This window comes from Neolamprologus multifasciatus, chromosome 7 (assembly GCF_963576455.1).
Source record: "Neolamprologus multifasciatus chromosome 7, fNeoMul1.2, whole genome shotgun sequence".
In the NCBI taxonomy this organism is placed as follows: Eukaryota; Metazoa; Chordata; class Actinopteri; order Cichliformes; family Cichlidae; genus Neolamprologus; species Neolamprologus multifasciatus.
The window spans coordinates 45977817-45995019 of record NC_140445.1 but is presented as its reverse complement, the minus strand read 5'-3'; the positions used below and the strand labels follow the sequence as shown (position 1 = coordinate 45995019).

The 17203-nt window shown below is 39.2% G+C and overlaps 1 protein-coding gene across 1 annotated transcript; it reads right to left on the bottom strand.

Annotated features, from left to right (window-relative positions):
* Positions 1-920: 920 nt before the first annotated feature.
* On the bottom strand, positions 921-7901 carry hapln3 (hyaluronan and proteoglycan link protein 3). Its single transcript, XM_085164913.1, has 5 exons — positions 6764-7901; positions 6055-6229; positions 5066-5464; positions 3300-3602; positions 921-3210 (listed from the first exon to the last, which is right to left on the bottom strand). Exons 2-5 carry the CDS (start codon positions 6206-6208, stop codon positions 2933-2935), a joined length of 1134 nt encoding a protein of 377 aa, XP_085021039.1. The 5' UTR covers positions 6209-6229; positions 6764-7901; the 3' UTR covers positions 921-2932.
* Between the last annotated feature and the right edge of the window lie 9302 nt (positions 7902-17203).

The following is a 17203-nucleotide window of genomic DNA, read 5'->3' as shown; positions in this document are numbered from 1 at the left end:
CAATAAATCATCAAGTATAGATAAAGCACAACTGTCCACAGAAAAATGCTGAGTATGATCCAAAGAACACCATCCCCTCAGTCAAGCACAGAGGTGGAAACATTATCCTTTGCGGCTGTTTTTCTGCTAAGAGTACAGGACGACTTCATCACATTCAGGAGCCAAAGTTGGGACCACATACCGTAAAATCTTGGCCGAGAACCTCCTTCCTTCAGAGGTCTAAAGATGGATGCGTCTTCCAGCATGACAATGAACCAAAACATACTGCCAAGGCAACAAAGAAGTGGCTAAAGAAGGACAAGTTAAAGTCATGGAGTGGCATAGTCACCAGACACTCGGCCTCAATCTTACAGAAAATCTATGATACGTATGCAAACCTGGTGAACACCTATAAAAAACATCTTCCTACTTCCAGCGGTTGCCATCAAGGGTTTCTGCACCAAATACTAAGTTGAGTTTTCCGTTGGGGATCAAATACCTTTTTCTCTTAATGACATGCAAATAAATTTATAACTTTTATATATTTTGTGTGTTTTCTTGATTGTCTATCTCTCTCTCTTAAAATGAAACTACCATAAAAATGAGAGAATGTTCATTTCTTTAAAAGTGAGCAAACTTATTTCCCCTTCTGTATATTCCTTTAATGGTAAATGGCCTGTATTTGTATAGCGCTTTTACTAGTCCCCTCTAGGGACCCCAAAGCACTTTACACACTCAGTCATCCACCCATTCACACACTGGTGGAGGCAGCTACAGTTGTAGCCACAGCTGCCCTGGGGCAGACTGACAGAAGCGAGGCTGCCATGTCGCACCATCGGCCCTTCTGGCCAACACCAGTAGGCGGTAGGTGAAGTCACTGCCCAAGACCGAGACTGTCCGAGCTGGGGCTCGAACCGGCAACCTTCCAATTACAAGGCAAACTCCCAACTCTTGAGCCACGATCGCCCTTTGCAGCACTAGATACTCATAATAAATAAAGCCAAAGTTTCAAATGATGATATGAGTATGTGTAAAGGTAATCTGTGAGTCAAAGACCTATGAGCTGCTTCACACTGTCCTAAATGTTCAGCTTCTAACACTCTTTTTCTATTCTGTATCCCCCTGCGTGAATCAACACCGCATCACGATGGAGGGGTTTGTGCAAGATTTCATGAGTTATGGCCAACTTGCCCCTGATACGGTCTCCCATGTCTCCCTGGCGGTGGGGCCGAACAAAGAGTGATTCAGCAAATCCTGGTGAGTGGAACAAATCAAGGGTCCAGTGTACCCTGCCTGGACATGGTTACTGAGGTCCTACCATCAGGGGAAGTGGTATTCTACATACACCGTTGACAGTGGAGATGGGACACTCCTGACTTCGACCGAGAATATAGTTAGGAACAACACCTTTAGGAGATCCTCAGTACCATGCCTTCTTTACTGTAAGCATAGTCTGGGGAGGAAGTGGAAAAATCACCCATCACTGGTGTTGAAATCGCTGATGTAGTTAAACAATTGAAAATGTTAAGGTAGGTTTTTTAACAGCGGGATTTAAAGGAATTTGTTTAAGTAACACCACCCACTTAAAAAAAATGTTACTCAAATGAAAGTGTATTCACAGCAGTATTTTTATTAGTTTGTAGAAAGTAGTACAAATGCACAGACATAATGAAAACAAAAAAGGTATGTTTGTATGTAAATATTATTTAACAATGAACATAAACAGGGTAGTGTAATACTGAGAACCAGAACTTCCTCCTCCAACAGAGAACACAATTCTTAATCAGCCTTTAAAAATAAAAAGAAACACATTATATTTGTATAAAATGTTCAAATGTAAGACAGAAAACTGTGGACCAGCTGGAAAGATCTTAGAGGGGAAAAAAATCTACTCCCTTAACCATTAAGATGCTCCACAAAAGTCTGTGGTTGTGGTATAAAGCTATTACAACTGGTTATTTTTTAATCTTTTATTGTTTTGGATAAAGGGTCAGTGCAAACTTCTGAATTATATGGTTGAGAGCTATGATTGGACACCAGTGAAATAATTTGGATGGGAAGATGACTTTTCTGAGTCTGTACACCTTCCCTGAGCTTGAAATGAGTCATCAAATGAATCAGTGTTGGTGGTGGATCAATGTCAAAAACCTTCAACCAAATTTCAAAATAGCTGCAGAAAGTTCAAAGTTAAATTAGCAGAGATGGAAACTGACAGCACAAATCATTTAATTGCAGGAATAAACAATGGCCTTGTGCAATTTACTGCAAGATTTTGCTGTGATTGAGACATGTTGCACTTAGTGGCAAACAGTATATGAACATTTGCTTGTCTGGGTACTTTCATGTTGTTTGGTATCAGGCTGAGTTTATAGTCAAACTTACTCTCTGCAGGTCAAATAAATGGTGCCTCCAACTCTAATGATATATGTACACATCTTTTTTTGTGCTAGGTATTGCCAAAGTCCCAGTGCTGGGACTTTGGCAATACCTAGCACAATGGGTGAGCCTTGAGACAGTGGTGATAACCCCAACTAACACCTCTGAGATAAACTGGAAACCCAGCTGTGACCACAGACATATCACCCTCTGTTGTGTACTAAACAGGAACAACTGTCAAATGGATAGTGACAGGTGTGATGGAAAAAGAGTGAATGCTCTTGCAGCAACATAATAACACCCATGATTTCGGATTTACATGTTTAACAATGACATGTCGGCAAGACTGATGTCCACAGTTAGTTTAACAGTTGCTTCATGGTCAATTGTGTCACTGGTCTATTTGAGATGGAGAGAGATAAACCAAATTCCATCACTTTAAAATAGCTCAGAGAGGAATAAACTGGCTAACTGCTAATTTGCATCCAGGCTATATCTAATGCTAACCTCTCGAGCAGAGCTTTAACCTGCTTCACTATTAGTATGGTTTAATTTGTCCCGTGTTAAAACAGAGCATCTACCGATAACAGTAGACACCGAATTTCAGGTACTGAGGGGGGAACCCAAAACTACGCACACCTGGTTGTGATGGACCACAGTTAGCCCGGGCCTTTGTGATAGGATAACGGACACTTCCATCAGCCAACCAGCCTGCATCACAGTGGTCCAATCCCATCAGCTTCCATGCAGCATACAGCTGGCCCACTTTGGCAATCTGACTTCCATCACTGGAACAAGCCTGGATCGCTTCAGTGAAGTTGAGCTTGGTTGTGTTCTCTAAGAAGTAAACTGTCCCTATCCAGAAGAGAATAATCATTGAAGAAACTGTAATGACCTGGAATTTTTAGATGTAAAAAAATGAACTCAAACATGCTCATACTGACCCTTAACAGACGCAGCGAAGCAGAAAGCGTCATATCGGTGAAGGACACGGTCTCGTTGTCCATAGCTCCGTAGACCAGGAGCCAAGTTCTTGCCCCCACAACCATCACGTGGGATTGTGATTGGATACTGCACTGTGCCATCAGCCAACCAGCCAGCATTACACCAGTCTAGCCCCTCCTCCCATGCTGTAAAGAGCTGCTCAAATGTAGCCAAAGTAGCGTCCTGATCCTGGCACTCTTTTTGGGCCCTGAAGAAGTTATAATGGTAGCGTCCTTTCTGAGAGTAGTAAGGAAACACCACACCTGTATGTGAAGGAACAATGTATTACAACAGTTTGTCAATGAGTACATTTCTTTTTAATTCAACATAATCAGAAAACCCCAAAATACAACTCAAATAATTCTCATTTCAAATCTTAAGTATATTCTGAAATGTAGAGTTTCGAAAATCCTCTTTTCTTTCATTAGTGACTGGCAAAAAAATAAAGTCAGCATTTTTCATTTTTGTTTTGCAAATTAAAAAAAAAGATTGTTGGATGGAAATAGGTTACATTTTAATCCCATTTATAAAGTGCCATTTCACATGAAAACACCTCCAAGTAGGGTAGTAGTCCCCCACAGCAGTCATCAACAACGCAGAGTGGGCATATTCCACCCTGGCCTCAGATGTGGAAGTGCCATTTCTCCCCCCAGCCGCTTCACACACAGCTCAAGCTGGAGCCTATCATTTGATTATGCTAAAAAAAAATCATATCATCTATAAAGGGTAGAACTAAGATCCTGAGACAAGACACCCTGCGCAGCATGACTGTGCCTTGATTATGTGACAAAGGACAGGTCTTGTGGAGTCCAACATGCACACAGCTATACCACAAGTTTCACGGGAAATGTACGGTCACCAAAATACATTATTATATTCTTAAAATACATCTACAAACAAGAGCACCTTATAGCCTATGAAGCTGCTATGAAAAATAAATCCACTTATTCATTGTCCCTTTATGGTGAATCCTCTCTTAAGCTTTCACTTTGTTTAACAAGTTAATGTTTATCACAAACTTTGTCTGCATAAAAATAACAAAACTGCAAGTTCAGAAGTGAAACACCAGAGACTGTGCAGCAGCAATTTTCAGTCCAATCTGATACTAGATACTAGATGAAACTAGATACTGTTACTGTTAATCTATTTGATGATTTCAAATACTATTCCGATGCTGGGTGTCTCTGGTACTCAGGACTGTTGAAGGCCCTAAAATAATATGCATAATCTGCTATTCTATGGTAATGTGATTAATTAAATATTTGTTTTGCAATATGTACTGTTGGACATCAAACAGAACTTGATACTGGGCTCAGATTTTAAACCCATTTATTGAAAATTGCTCATTCAGCATATAAGACTTGGGCTTCATTTCACTTATTTTGTACATTTTATATGGTCCTATGGAAATGTTTTCAAATATAAAATTAATTCATAATTTAGGAAACAAGTAATAATTTACTTTTTTGCTATTATTAGTACCATATTAGTACCATTATTATTTGGAAGCCTAGAGCCTAATCCAGCTATACGGTAGGGTGAAACCATAGAGAGGTCTCCATTCTAACACAGATGATTGATTTGATTGATTTATGATTTTACTGAGTTCAGCTCCCTCTTGCTCTGGGAACCAAAAGTCCACAGCATTTTTTGTGGCCCCCACAAGGATTAATCCAACCTGACTCACGTTGAGGCCCAAACTCATTGATGCAAACAAAAATCTTACCCCGTAGCTCCAGATCCACTGTCACACTGTCATCCTCCAGGCCATCAATCACTTCACAGCGATATCTTCCTGTGTCGTTGACCTGTAGCTCATTGATTACTAGAGACATGTCCCCTGGCGCTGAGCGTCGCAGGCGCACGCGACCACGGAAGCTGCCGTAGCTGCGGTGGCGGCTTCCCATGGCAACCATAACCTCAGTCTCCTTGAAGAAGGCATCAGCAGAAACTTGTGGAGTCATGGTGTTGGCAGGCAACCAGGACCATTTGACACGGGTCTTGCGTGGTTTAGTCAGTTCAGGCTCATAGTGGTAGTGACACGGAAGGGTGACAGTGCTCCCCCTAGTGGCTGACACTGAAGACTGAGGGGATTCCACGTGGAGACGAATCCCATTAAAATAGACTAGAAAAGTCAGAAGAAAGACAACATGTTAAAAGGCCGAATCAAAGCAAACAGAGCTAGTCTCAATGGAAGGTTTTTATCAAAATTTACCACCATCACAGCAAAATAAACTTGTACCTTCCCCCGTTGTCCTCCTGTATGAAGTCTATGAAGGTCAATTGTGCATTCACCCAAATGGTTTATATGATTAGCCTGTATTTTACAGATAAAAACTATGATAATCAATGCACAGTCGGCATGCATGTTTACCATTTGCCAAATTATTTTGAGTTTCATAGTAACAATGCAAATCTGATTACACGATACTCAAGTCTGTAAAGTCTGTTTAGAGTTACAGAAACATGGATGTGTTTACCGAAATGTGGACAAAAAGAAGATAAAAGAATATTCCAAAAACACATATTACATGTAACACAAACACACATCGCTCACTTCTAACAGTATTTGTTTTGTTAGCCCTGGATGACGGCCTGTAAATTCATAAATTACAGCTGTTTTCCCACATCCTAATTAGTGCCGACCAGCTGTGTGTTGATGCATGTACCACAGAATGTGTTAATCATGTCCACACAAACACACGGACAACCTACTCTCTCCGTGTCCATTCCCGTTGCTGATGTCCTGGTAGTGAAAGCCGTTCGTGTAGCCGAGGATCCTGCCCTGACAGCCCGGCAGCAGCAGGAGATACACGCAGGTGACCAGAAGGAGGCGCGGTAGACTGAGCATGGCTGCAGCAAAGCTCATTCAGCTCCTTCAGCTTAAAAGCTGTCGAAAATACCCAACAGGACTATCACAATTAAGCTGAGCGCCACAGATTAAACGCTCTCAAACGATCTATTTGTGTCTGTGTTTGAGAAAGTTACACACTATCGGTTAAAACGCAAGTCAGAATAAATTAATAAGATTCATTAGGAAAGTTTGATTATTCGCGTAGAAAAAAAACTGTCTGCGAAACACTTTCAATGAATTTGTGTAAAAGTACTCTCATTGATCCTTTCACATTTCTTGGCGTCAAATAAAGCAAATACACAGACTGAAGAGACGGAAGAAACTTTCCCTAACAGCTCAGTCGTTAGACAAATGCCGACAAATCTCTGCTCGTATTAGCTTAAACTTTCCTGAGTAACAGAGAACTATAAGCCTTCTTTTATCTTCACGAAAACATTAAAGGTTTCAGCTCTGAAATGATTAGTACAAACCGGCTATGTATAAGTAAAGCCTTCTGTTTTACCACCTGAATAAAAAATAATGTTCATGGGACCAGTTATAAAATACAAAAATAATCCAAATCTCACTCACAGAAAAGCAGTTGTCCGCTGAGCGTGTCTTCGCTTCACTTACTCCTCATCCTCTGTTTCTGCTCACCGCGGACCGTCCTACCAGCCAACCAGTCAGGGGGAGCGCGCGCCAACGTCACGAGCTGAGGCATCCCCTTTGAAGTGAACGGCGCTCGAGCAAAGACCTCATCACCGATGAACCAATGAGATCGTCCTGCAATGGAGACACCGTCGCCGCAGCACGTTATAACTTTTTCTACTGACTCTGACGCGTCAACACAAGAGTGCCAAACTAATGCTAGTGCATGCAGCCTAGTTTGCCTTTGCAAGTGAGCCAAACTGCTAAATCCATTGCTTAAAAGCCTTTTAAAAGAGAATATGTCTGTGTGTAAGTATAGAGAAACTGTTTTCATATTAAATGGAAAATACATTTGGAAAGTTGGGTCAACACAAGTGAAGTCATCGATTTTAAAATAAAACACGAATAAACATGTAAAAGCAATCAGAAGACTTCCTGGTTTAAAGCACAGAGAACAAAAACGGGTTTTAAAAAGGTTGGGATGTGATCGTGATTTACTACTGCAAAGGCCTGATCTTCACCATGTTTTAACTTGGACACTGTGAAAACTATGAGCATCTGTTTTGCAGACTTCAGTGATCTAAAGGGAGTGTCCAGAGTTAAAAGACCAGGGCATCGACGAGGTATCAGCCTCGCATGTTGTAATAAATGTGATAATATCCAACATGTTTTGATTGTAATCCCTTCATTGCACCTCTTAACTTCCCAGATTTCCTTCGGGGGTTTCATTTTAGCTTCCACATAACTCCTTTCCTCCACTTTAAGTTTAATTTTGCCTATTTTCTGTGTCCTAAAAGTAACAACTAGGCCACATTAATATTGTTAAAAAGAAATTTAAAAAACAACTCTAGCTTTCTAAACTGCCTTGGATTAGAAGCAATATTGTAGCCTACTGTTATAATATTTCTTTTTCAACTTAATTACTTTTAAATCAAACTTCTTGCTTTATTTTCATTTTATTTTGTAGCATTTTATCTGTCTAACCTTAAGTAACCCTGAGTAGTGAAGCAGTTTTGCTTGAGACAAGTTATCCAGTAAGCAGTTCAAACATTTTGACCATCTCACACAATTTCAACAGTAAAAGGTTGCATATACATTCTTATCCAATCCAATCCAATTTTATTTATTAAGCACTTTAAAATACCCAGCACAGGAAGTGTACAGAATCTTATGTTTATGATGCCACATGGAATAAGATCCTAAACAGTAAATATGACTGCAGCACACACGCAGTGTACTGCATCTTGCATACAGATGGAGCCTGCTATTTGACAAAAAAATTATAGGGGTCAGTTCAGTCCAGTCAACCTCTTTAAGACCTCACAAAAATGTGCTCAAATCCAACCAGACAAACCCAAAATTTAAAATAAAACCAAAACCTGATCTGTTATTACACAAATGTAGCTGTGTAATAACAGATAACAACTATGTTATCTGTTATTTCGCAGAGTTTAAGTATAGCTTGAAGACATTGTAGCTTCATGTAAGCATTCATTCACATAATCACAGCTAAAGTTTAGAGCAAATTCAAAACAGAGAAAAATCCTCAAAGCCTAATTAAAATTTAACTGTGCAGGTAGATTATATTTGTAGTAGTCAGTGCAAGCTCTAAAGAAAAAAAATCCTCAAAATCTTGTGCCTTTAAAGAAGAGCAAAACAAATAAGTTATTTATATCTTATTAACACCTACAGACATGTAAAAGCTGCCTAGTCTCTGCAGTATTGTAAAATTAGTCATTGCCAGTTTGTGGATTCCTGTATAGTGAGGCTGACAGAAAATATTCCATGCCATGTTTGGCCCTGACCTCAAGTAAGACAGCAAATATTGCCATATGAACTCATATTTCAGTCACTAGCTGAAAACAAAAGGAGACATTGTGGAAAACAAGAGCAATTCCAGTTCTCCACTGAGGCCTGTAAAATGTGCCGCCTGAATATCTGAGTGAGGGCTGACGGTGCATATGGAAGCTGCCCTCTTGACACTGCTACACGGTGAACCTTAAAACTGCTCTGGCACGACAGCACCATCCTTCAAATGATCTCCAGTACACAGAGTCCCTTCAAAAAAATAATCTTCTGCACGCAATGCTTTCCTCTGTGGGCCGCCCTCTGCAGCCACTGATGTTTTTCTAGTGACTTCACTAACACCCAGCCGGCATAACAGAAACCCAAGCCCACCACTATTCCTGCAGATGGTGGTGGAGGGGCGGGGGGGGGGGGGGGGGGTAGTGGATTTAGGGATGTTGAGGAAAAAGTTGACTCAAATCCCTGGAAAACATTAAAAGAGTGGATTTTAATGAGTAAACAATATACATGCTAGTCATACAATTTGTTTGTTTACCACAGTCGCCACACTGAGAATGACACTGAGGGCCAGACATATGTAGTTTAAACACATGCTTTCATTTTAGTCAAAAAATGTATGTCTCAAAACTTTTTCACATGCAATTTGGTTCACATGAAATGCCCAGTACAAAAAATTTATCAGCTTTTTTGAAATATGGTTACTGTATGGAGAATTTAACCAAACCAAATCCATTCAGATTTAAAAGCAATATAATTAAATTCAGTTTTTTTATACAGCTCCAAATGACAACAACAGTTACCTCAAGCTGCTTTATATTGTAAGTTAAAGACCTGACAATAATACAGAGAAACCTCAACACAATCAATCAGATGACCCCCTGTGAGCAAGCACATGGCGATTGTGGGAAGGAAAAAAGCCCTTTTAACAGGAAGAAACCTCTGGTAGGCAGAACCAGCTCAGGGAGGGGCGGCCATCTGCATTAATGTTTTTTATGTTCTTGTACGTGTATTTATTTCTAAAGTTCACATAGTTTAACTGTTATGTACATACCAGCCACAAAAGTTGTGACTTCATCAGTCTGAGATTGATTGTTGATGCCTTTCTGAAGCCTCTACACATCAATATCATTACAAAGGTTCCCAGCTCTCTCAAAAATGCTTCCAGAATCAACCCCTTTTTTGCATTACTGCTTAAAGCTAACTAGTATACAAGTAACTGGTATACTTAACTGGTAAGATAAGAAAGTTACCATTAAGAAAGTGCACTTTTGTAAGTGGAGGAACATTAACTGGACAAATCTGAGTTTTGACTTGATAATGGATCCCCAGGTCTGTTTGATGGCCATATTAGGCCCATATATACACTAAAAGGAGATAATATACTTTTGGAGTCCAAATGTTGTATATGAATTATCAGTTCATTCCTGCAATAAATTTTTTGTAATTAAGGTAATACACACACACACACACACAAATCGGTGTTATGGTCTCAGTGATGGAGAAAACAGAAGAAAGGAGGAGGGTATTCTTTATTACCTCTAAATGGTACCATTTGCATACATGCATGCATGTAATCATTCTGTCTGTAAACATGATAGCTCAAAAAGTTTTGAATGAATTCTGATAAAACTTTATAGAGGTGTAGGGCAGAGTCATGTAAACAATCCATTAAAATTTGTTTTACATCCATCAATGTTTTTAAGGTCAAGCTAACGATTTATTGGTTGAAAATTGACATTGTCAACAAATAGAAAGTACAAAGTAAGCATTTAAAATATCATCACATTTGACCCTTGACCTCTAGTTCAGGATCAATAAATTGATCTGAAGGTCAACCTGATAATAATGATATATGGAGCTATTTAAAACTCTACTTCTTACTGCCATTGTTTGCATTGACAGCTTAAAATCATTTAGTACATAATAAATGACGATTCTATGCATCATGTTATTTTACAATGACATTATAGTTGATGTATGACATCAAATTATGGTAAGAAGTTATAACTGTTTCAGTAAATAATCATTTGACTCCATGTACAATGTTAAAAACAGAATAAACTTGTGATGAAAAGCTTTTTTGACTTGATATTTATTACTAGACATTTAAACAAATTAACTAAACAATGAAATAAGTGTTACACATTCACTACATCCACATAAATAAAAAATAACTGTAATCAGAATTATGTGAAGTATATTAAAATGGGTTAGAACCGGCAAAATAACAAAAGCGTGCACTTTGTGCTTGTTTTAACTGCACTACAAACTTTTTAAAAATGTATATTTAATTACAACGCTCCTCCCTTAAAAGGAAATTCTGCCCAGAGAGTGAGCTAGCAGATGTTTGCGCTCTCCAGGTGCTGGATGTTTTCTCAAGTCTTCAGAGTCTGACATTGATGTAACTGCTAATTTCTAAATTTTGATGTAATGTTGCGTCTTCTTTTTTTCATGTAGCAACATAACTGAGATCAACAAGATTAATATTGGATTGCATTTATATAGCGCTTTTCTAGGCACCTAAAGCGCTTTACAATTCCACTATTCATTCACTCACTGGTGCAGGCAAACCACAGTTGCAGCCACAGCTGCCCTGGGGCAGACTGACAGAAGCAAGGTTGCCATATCATGCCATCAGCCCCTCTGACCAACACCAGTAGGCGTCAGGGTGTCTTGCCCAAGGACACGACGACCAGGACAAAGAGAGCTGGGGGATCGAACCACCAACGTTCCGGTTACAGATGAGCTTCCCAACCCCCTGAACCACGGTCGCCCGTAAACAAGAGTTTTAAAAATCATGCTAAACCACAGATCTGTGTGACAGGGAAGTTTGACAAAAATGTTTTGTCACAAGTAACAGTCAGGAATTATGAAATATATTTTACATAATTTTACAAAACCCTCTTTAACTGCCCTTTTAGAACTTTCAGAATGTCTACTGTACATAAAAGAAATGGTTTAGGTGCAAAAAATACTAATGGAGGCATTAAAAGGTATTCCTGTATAAAACATAATGGCAACATTAATGACCTTAACCTTCAAGCTCAGTTGCTTTAGTGTTATTGATTCATTCTGTGAGAATCCCAGCATGTTAGCAAATCACTTAATTGCTCTGAGACATTTGCATTGAGATATTTCATTTCAAACCACAAAGGGCAGAGAATAACCAGAGTCACGCTTATTGTCTGGGAAAAGAAAAGTGAAAGGTTTGCCACCAGTGTTAGGATATATGGAGAACTGTGCCGGAGAACAACACACAGCAATCCATGAAGCTTTCAAGGAGCATACATTTTCACTTTGCAACTTTCTAAGAACTCACAGGCATTTCAATGTCAGTTTGAATTTATGTATCTTTGCCAGCTATTCAACTGCAATAATATCACAGTCATGGCTGATAATCATCTAATGGCAGAAATCCCAGATCCGGATCACCAGGAACATTTCATCAGTTGTGGTTTGCCCACATGCCAGTAAACCCTCATCCTGTTCCTCCTCCTCCTCCTCCCTTCTTTCCAGCCACAAACCAAACTACTGCTTGTTGTATTTGAGGCAGTTATGTTATTATTCATGTTACATTCACATTATTGCCCAATGTCATGAAATACTTTTTTTTTCAAAATTTTCACAGATTTTTCATATTTGTATGTTCCCCCCTATAATAGGGCTTTTTTGTACTTATTTCTTGCACTCTCCTTATTTTTCTACCATTGCCTTCACTATGTTCATTACCATCAGAAATATACTCTGGTTTCAACGTAAATATTTATCTTGGGCTCAAAAGCGGGGATCAGTTTCTTTATTGGGACTGCCGTTTTATAGTGTGCAACAACAAAAAGTGAATTTCTACCTCATCTGTGAGGCTCCACAGTGGGCTGCTTCGAGGAACAGCACACAAACATGAACTGAATGACAGCAAGCAAGCAGATGTTAAATAGGTATAAGTTTACCCTATAATTACCTATACCAAATTGTATCAACATCAGGAAGAAAGAACATGAGAAGCACGAGAAATACCAAGGGGGGAGAGAAGAGCTAGAGGAGATGTGGAAGGTGAAGGCAACAATGGTCCTCAAGGTAGGTGGGTGGCTAAAACAGCTTAGAGACCCTCAAGCTCCCAAGCCTCAGGTAGAGGGCACAAGCTTGAAGGACAAAGACCACCCACAATGACTGTCTAGCTGATATTGTAACTATGTATATATGACATTAAATAAGGTGACCTTAAAGGGATTGTGAAAGCTACTACAAAATGTGCAAACAATGCCATGGTATACTCTGTCAACGATGTTACAACATCTCACACAACAACTCATGTTGAGCAAGAGTCATTCATCTTTTATAGAGCGTGAACATACATACTTGCAATTGTTGGGATTCTTTCAGTCTGGACCAAAAAACACAGAATGAAACTGACTAACACTGGCACCCAAAAGTAGCTCCAGTGGTGTTTCCAGATAAGTGTTTTGAGATCCAGGCTCAGTATTTTCTCAGAATAAAATCGAAGCTCCTTCAGTTTTTAGCAGCAGTCCGAACAGTCATCAATAAGCTCCTACAATCCAGAAAACCTCTCCTCAGTGTCATGCTAGTTCATGCAGCCCCCACTCTCAGCCAGCGTGACAGACATTTCTCTATCTGTCTCTAAGCCATCATCTCAGTGTGTTTGAAGAAACCAAAACAGTGCTCTTCCTTAAAAAAAAAAAAAGATCAAAGGTTTTAGCCTGGGGCCCCAAATGCCATCAGCCCCTATGAAATGCTGGGAGACTGAGGCTTTTTCAGGGGTATAATTTCAGCAAGGCAGCAACATTCAGGCCCAGAGGTGAGCAAAGCTTGGACCCAGAGCTCCGGGAAACAACATGAAAGAGAAAAGGACGGCTGTGTGGGTTTAAGTTTGTGGTGTTCGATGGAAGAGCCAAGGAGATGATGGTGTCAGTATTAGCAGTCACTGTCATTAACAGTGACTGCTCACGGAAAGGGACCGTTAGTCACAAGAGACATGTGAGAGAGACGGTTTCAGTGTGACTGTAGTGATTAGAGACGAAGGCTTCAGTAAAAAGTCTGACAGGAGACTGAAGCGCAGGGCTTAAAGTGACAGTTTCCAACTTAATTAATAGATAGAGGATAAAATGAACTGCAATAACAAATAAACACTACAATTTCTTATGTTTTTATAACACACAAATGCAAATTCAGCACCAATTAAACATAAAATGCCAAAATAAGGGGAACATCCCTGTATAAAAGCCCTTCATCACATGCCAAATAAATACCTTCTAAGATTTATTTTAGAAGAAACAACAAAGCTTTCCCACTCTTTATAGATAACACTCCCAGAGAAGTTGTCTGTGTTGTTACAGACCTGATTTAAAATAGCAGTTGTTTTCCAGGAGTGGATCCTTCCTCTTCAAACCAAATGCGGTGCCTCCAGTTTCCTGCCAGCTTTGGCCAGATGCCACACTCAGCTTTTCATACCAGGAAACTAAACAGAGGGAAGTGGCAGCACAGATGCTGATGGGGAAGCTGCTAAGTGCTTGTATTTTCCAAGACAACTCAGGAAGATATAATTTATTTTCATTCCTAAAAAGTTGATTCTGTTCATCTGGACGTAGCGTTTCCTGATGAACAGAATCGACTTTTTGGGATTTCTTTATCTCCATGATTGACCATGCATAAGGACAATAGACTTTCTTGTGTTTTATGACCATGATAATGAGGTTGTATGATGTTTTCTAATACTAACGGGATAATCAAGACAACAACAAGAAATGCAGGTGATTTTAGAAAGACCATCTTAAAAAAAAATAGGATCACATTAATAAAGGATATCGTCACACATGAAATTATCGCTTCACTGTCACTTCAGCAATTAAGATTTTTTTGTTCAATGATGCTCAAATATATACATACACCTTCAGGAATATTTGGTTAAAGGCCCGTTACCAAGTTTCACATTGACCAGCTGATTTGGTACCCATCAACAACCGTCTGCCGTAATACTGTCTGGATATTTGACCTCTTCTCTTGACTTTTCTTGACCTTGAACTGTCATGGACCTGATTTTCAAGCAAAACCAAGAGTTTTCACTAGGGTTGAGGTCTGGGCTTATTCCACTTAGGGCCATTCCAGAATTTTATCATTAGCCTGCATTCCAAAACTAGATTTGATATGTGTTTGGGACCATTGAGTTGGAACACCCAACTGTGTGCAAATTTCAACTGTCTAGCTGTTGTTGAGGAATTTGGAGACAGTCCGTCTACACTATTCCATCCACTTTGTCCAGTGATGACCATCATGCTACCACCACTATGCTGGTACAGCTGGTGCAGTCTTCTTAAATGTGAAAGTTTCACCTTTTTACTCCTCCAAAGATACCTCTTGTCATTGTGGCCAATTACCTAAATATTTGTCTTGTCTGATACAAAAGTCTTCTCCTGAAGGCATTTGGCTTGTTCATGTGGGGAGCTGAAAAGCATAAAGGTGTTGATTTTGGAGGAGTCTTGGTCAGCACCGACTCAGTCAGTAGTGATTAAAAGTCACTTTAGTCTGGACAATGACAATGGCATTCGAGATGTTTTCTGTTCATGGCAAGCTCGAGCCTTGGTGGCTCCTGGGTTTTTCCTAACTAATCTTCTTAACTAATTTCAGCATGCTCCTAAGTACCATAAGTTATATCATTAGTTCTGCCATTTTCCTCAGTATCAATTTTCATTGTTAAAAATTAAATGTACATCGGGCACAAGCAATCAAAAATAACTTATTCATTAAAAATTGTCAGTATTACTGAAATATCTGTAGACTGTGCTGTTCTTCCATGATGAAGATCCACACTGACAAACAGGAGAAAATCACAAACCTAAAGTGGTTTTGGAGTGTATCGGGTGGATTGAAAACAGAGGGGAGATTAGCACTTTTTTCACAATTTTAAAATACTTTTAAATACAATTAGCACTCCTTTATCCTAGACTGGAAAAAATCAAGCACATGGAATTTTCCACCTCTGCCACAAATTCTGAGCATCCTACAATTAAATGTTGTTACTCTTGCTGAGTCATACAAATACCCAGGAATTTTTGTTCACAGTAGACTTTGATTCAGAGTTCATACGGTTCATGAAAAGGTTTGATAACAGGTTGGAAAAACCTCCTATTCATTCCTTCTCTCAAGATTCTCTTTGTTTGTTTGTTTTTGAATTACTCATAAAATTATGAAACAGTTCCAGAAAGATTAAAGAGGTGGGGACGGCCCTACTTTTAACTGATAAACCTTTGAAACTGAGCCCATCTTGGGAGAAAACAAAAAAGGCATGACACGGCTCTCCTATTAATAATCAACTTGCAATATAATATTTAATGTTCTCAAGAAAATAACAGAAAGCCTATTGGCATCCAGTTAAATGCAATTTATTTATAGTGTGGTTTTCAGCAGTGGTGGAAATATGCTGTGTCAAGAAAGCCCCTGTGATGTCTTCAAACCACATTAAGTTCTTCTTTCAATTAAGTTTTAAACTCATTAAAACTGGTTTCATATACCACGCACCTTTAAATGTCAACAACTTCAAACTGCCCTTGAATTGGAGATTTAGCCCCCACGTATAGGCTTAATCATCTCATGTTTTTATCATTCTTTTAACTGCATTTATTAACACATTGTTTACTCTGTTCCGCATTTTTTGTCTGTTGTTTGTGTTTTTGTGACTCATTTTTGTTCTCAGGTCTTTCCTGACAAAGACATTAATCTCGCTGATTAAAAAAATGGGATCAATTTAGGGATTTTGAAAGTACTCTAAAGGTTAATAAGTAAGAAATAACTTGTAAAAGCAAAGTATTCCCTCCAATAAAAATGTTTGTGTATTAAGAAGTAGATATATGTGGCAAAAAAACCCAACAACAATCCACTAAATAGCTATCTGTGCAGAGAAAGCACAATAGAGGTGAGGAAGAAATGTGTTGGGGTTTTTTCTAGAGGGGAAACAAAGGAGACAGGTTCTCAACTCACACCATAACTGCCAGCAAGATCAGAGGGAAAACAGCTGGCTTACTTGGGAGGGCTGGTCGTAACTGGATTTACTGCTTTTTTTACACAATTAGCCAGAATTTAATGGTTAAGCACAAAAACCATAGTATTCAGCTAAATTTTATTATATAGGAGCACTTCACAACAACAATCATCTGAAGGTTTTGCTGGAGTAATTTTCCACAACATTTACCTTTTGTTTTTTCAGTTCTAGCAAAAAAAAAGCCCAAACCGACAAGAATTTAACCGCCACTGTGTCACCATGTGAATGTAGTTTCATATGATTGCAATTATGTGGGTCAAACCTTAGAGGGATTTCCCTACTTGGGAGTGACCTTCACAGGCTGTAATGAGAAAAGAAGACATGCCCTCTTTGGGTGACGATACATTTAAAAAGGCAGAGTGGTAAAAAGAAAGACCCTTGGGGTGTTTAAATGCTAAACAGGCAAAAACGACCCTCCACGCTCCTCATCTTTTGATCTGCCACCTTTTAAAATGGAAAACAGGTCCAATTAATTCAGCATAATGTAACCTAAGTCTGCCACCCAAAGACAGATTTAAAGGTTGCTG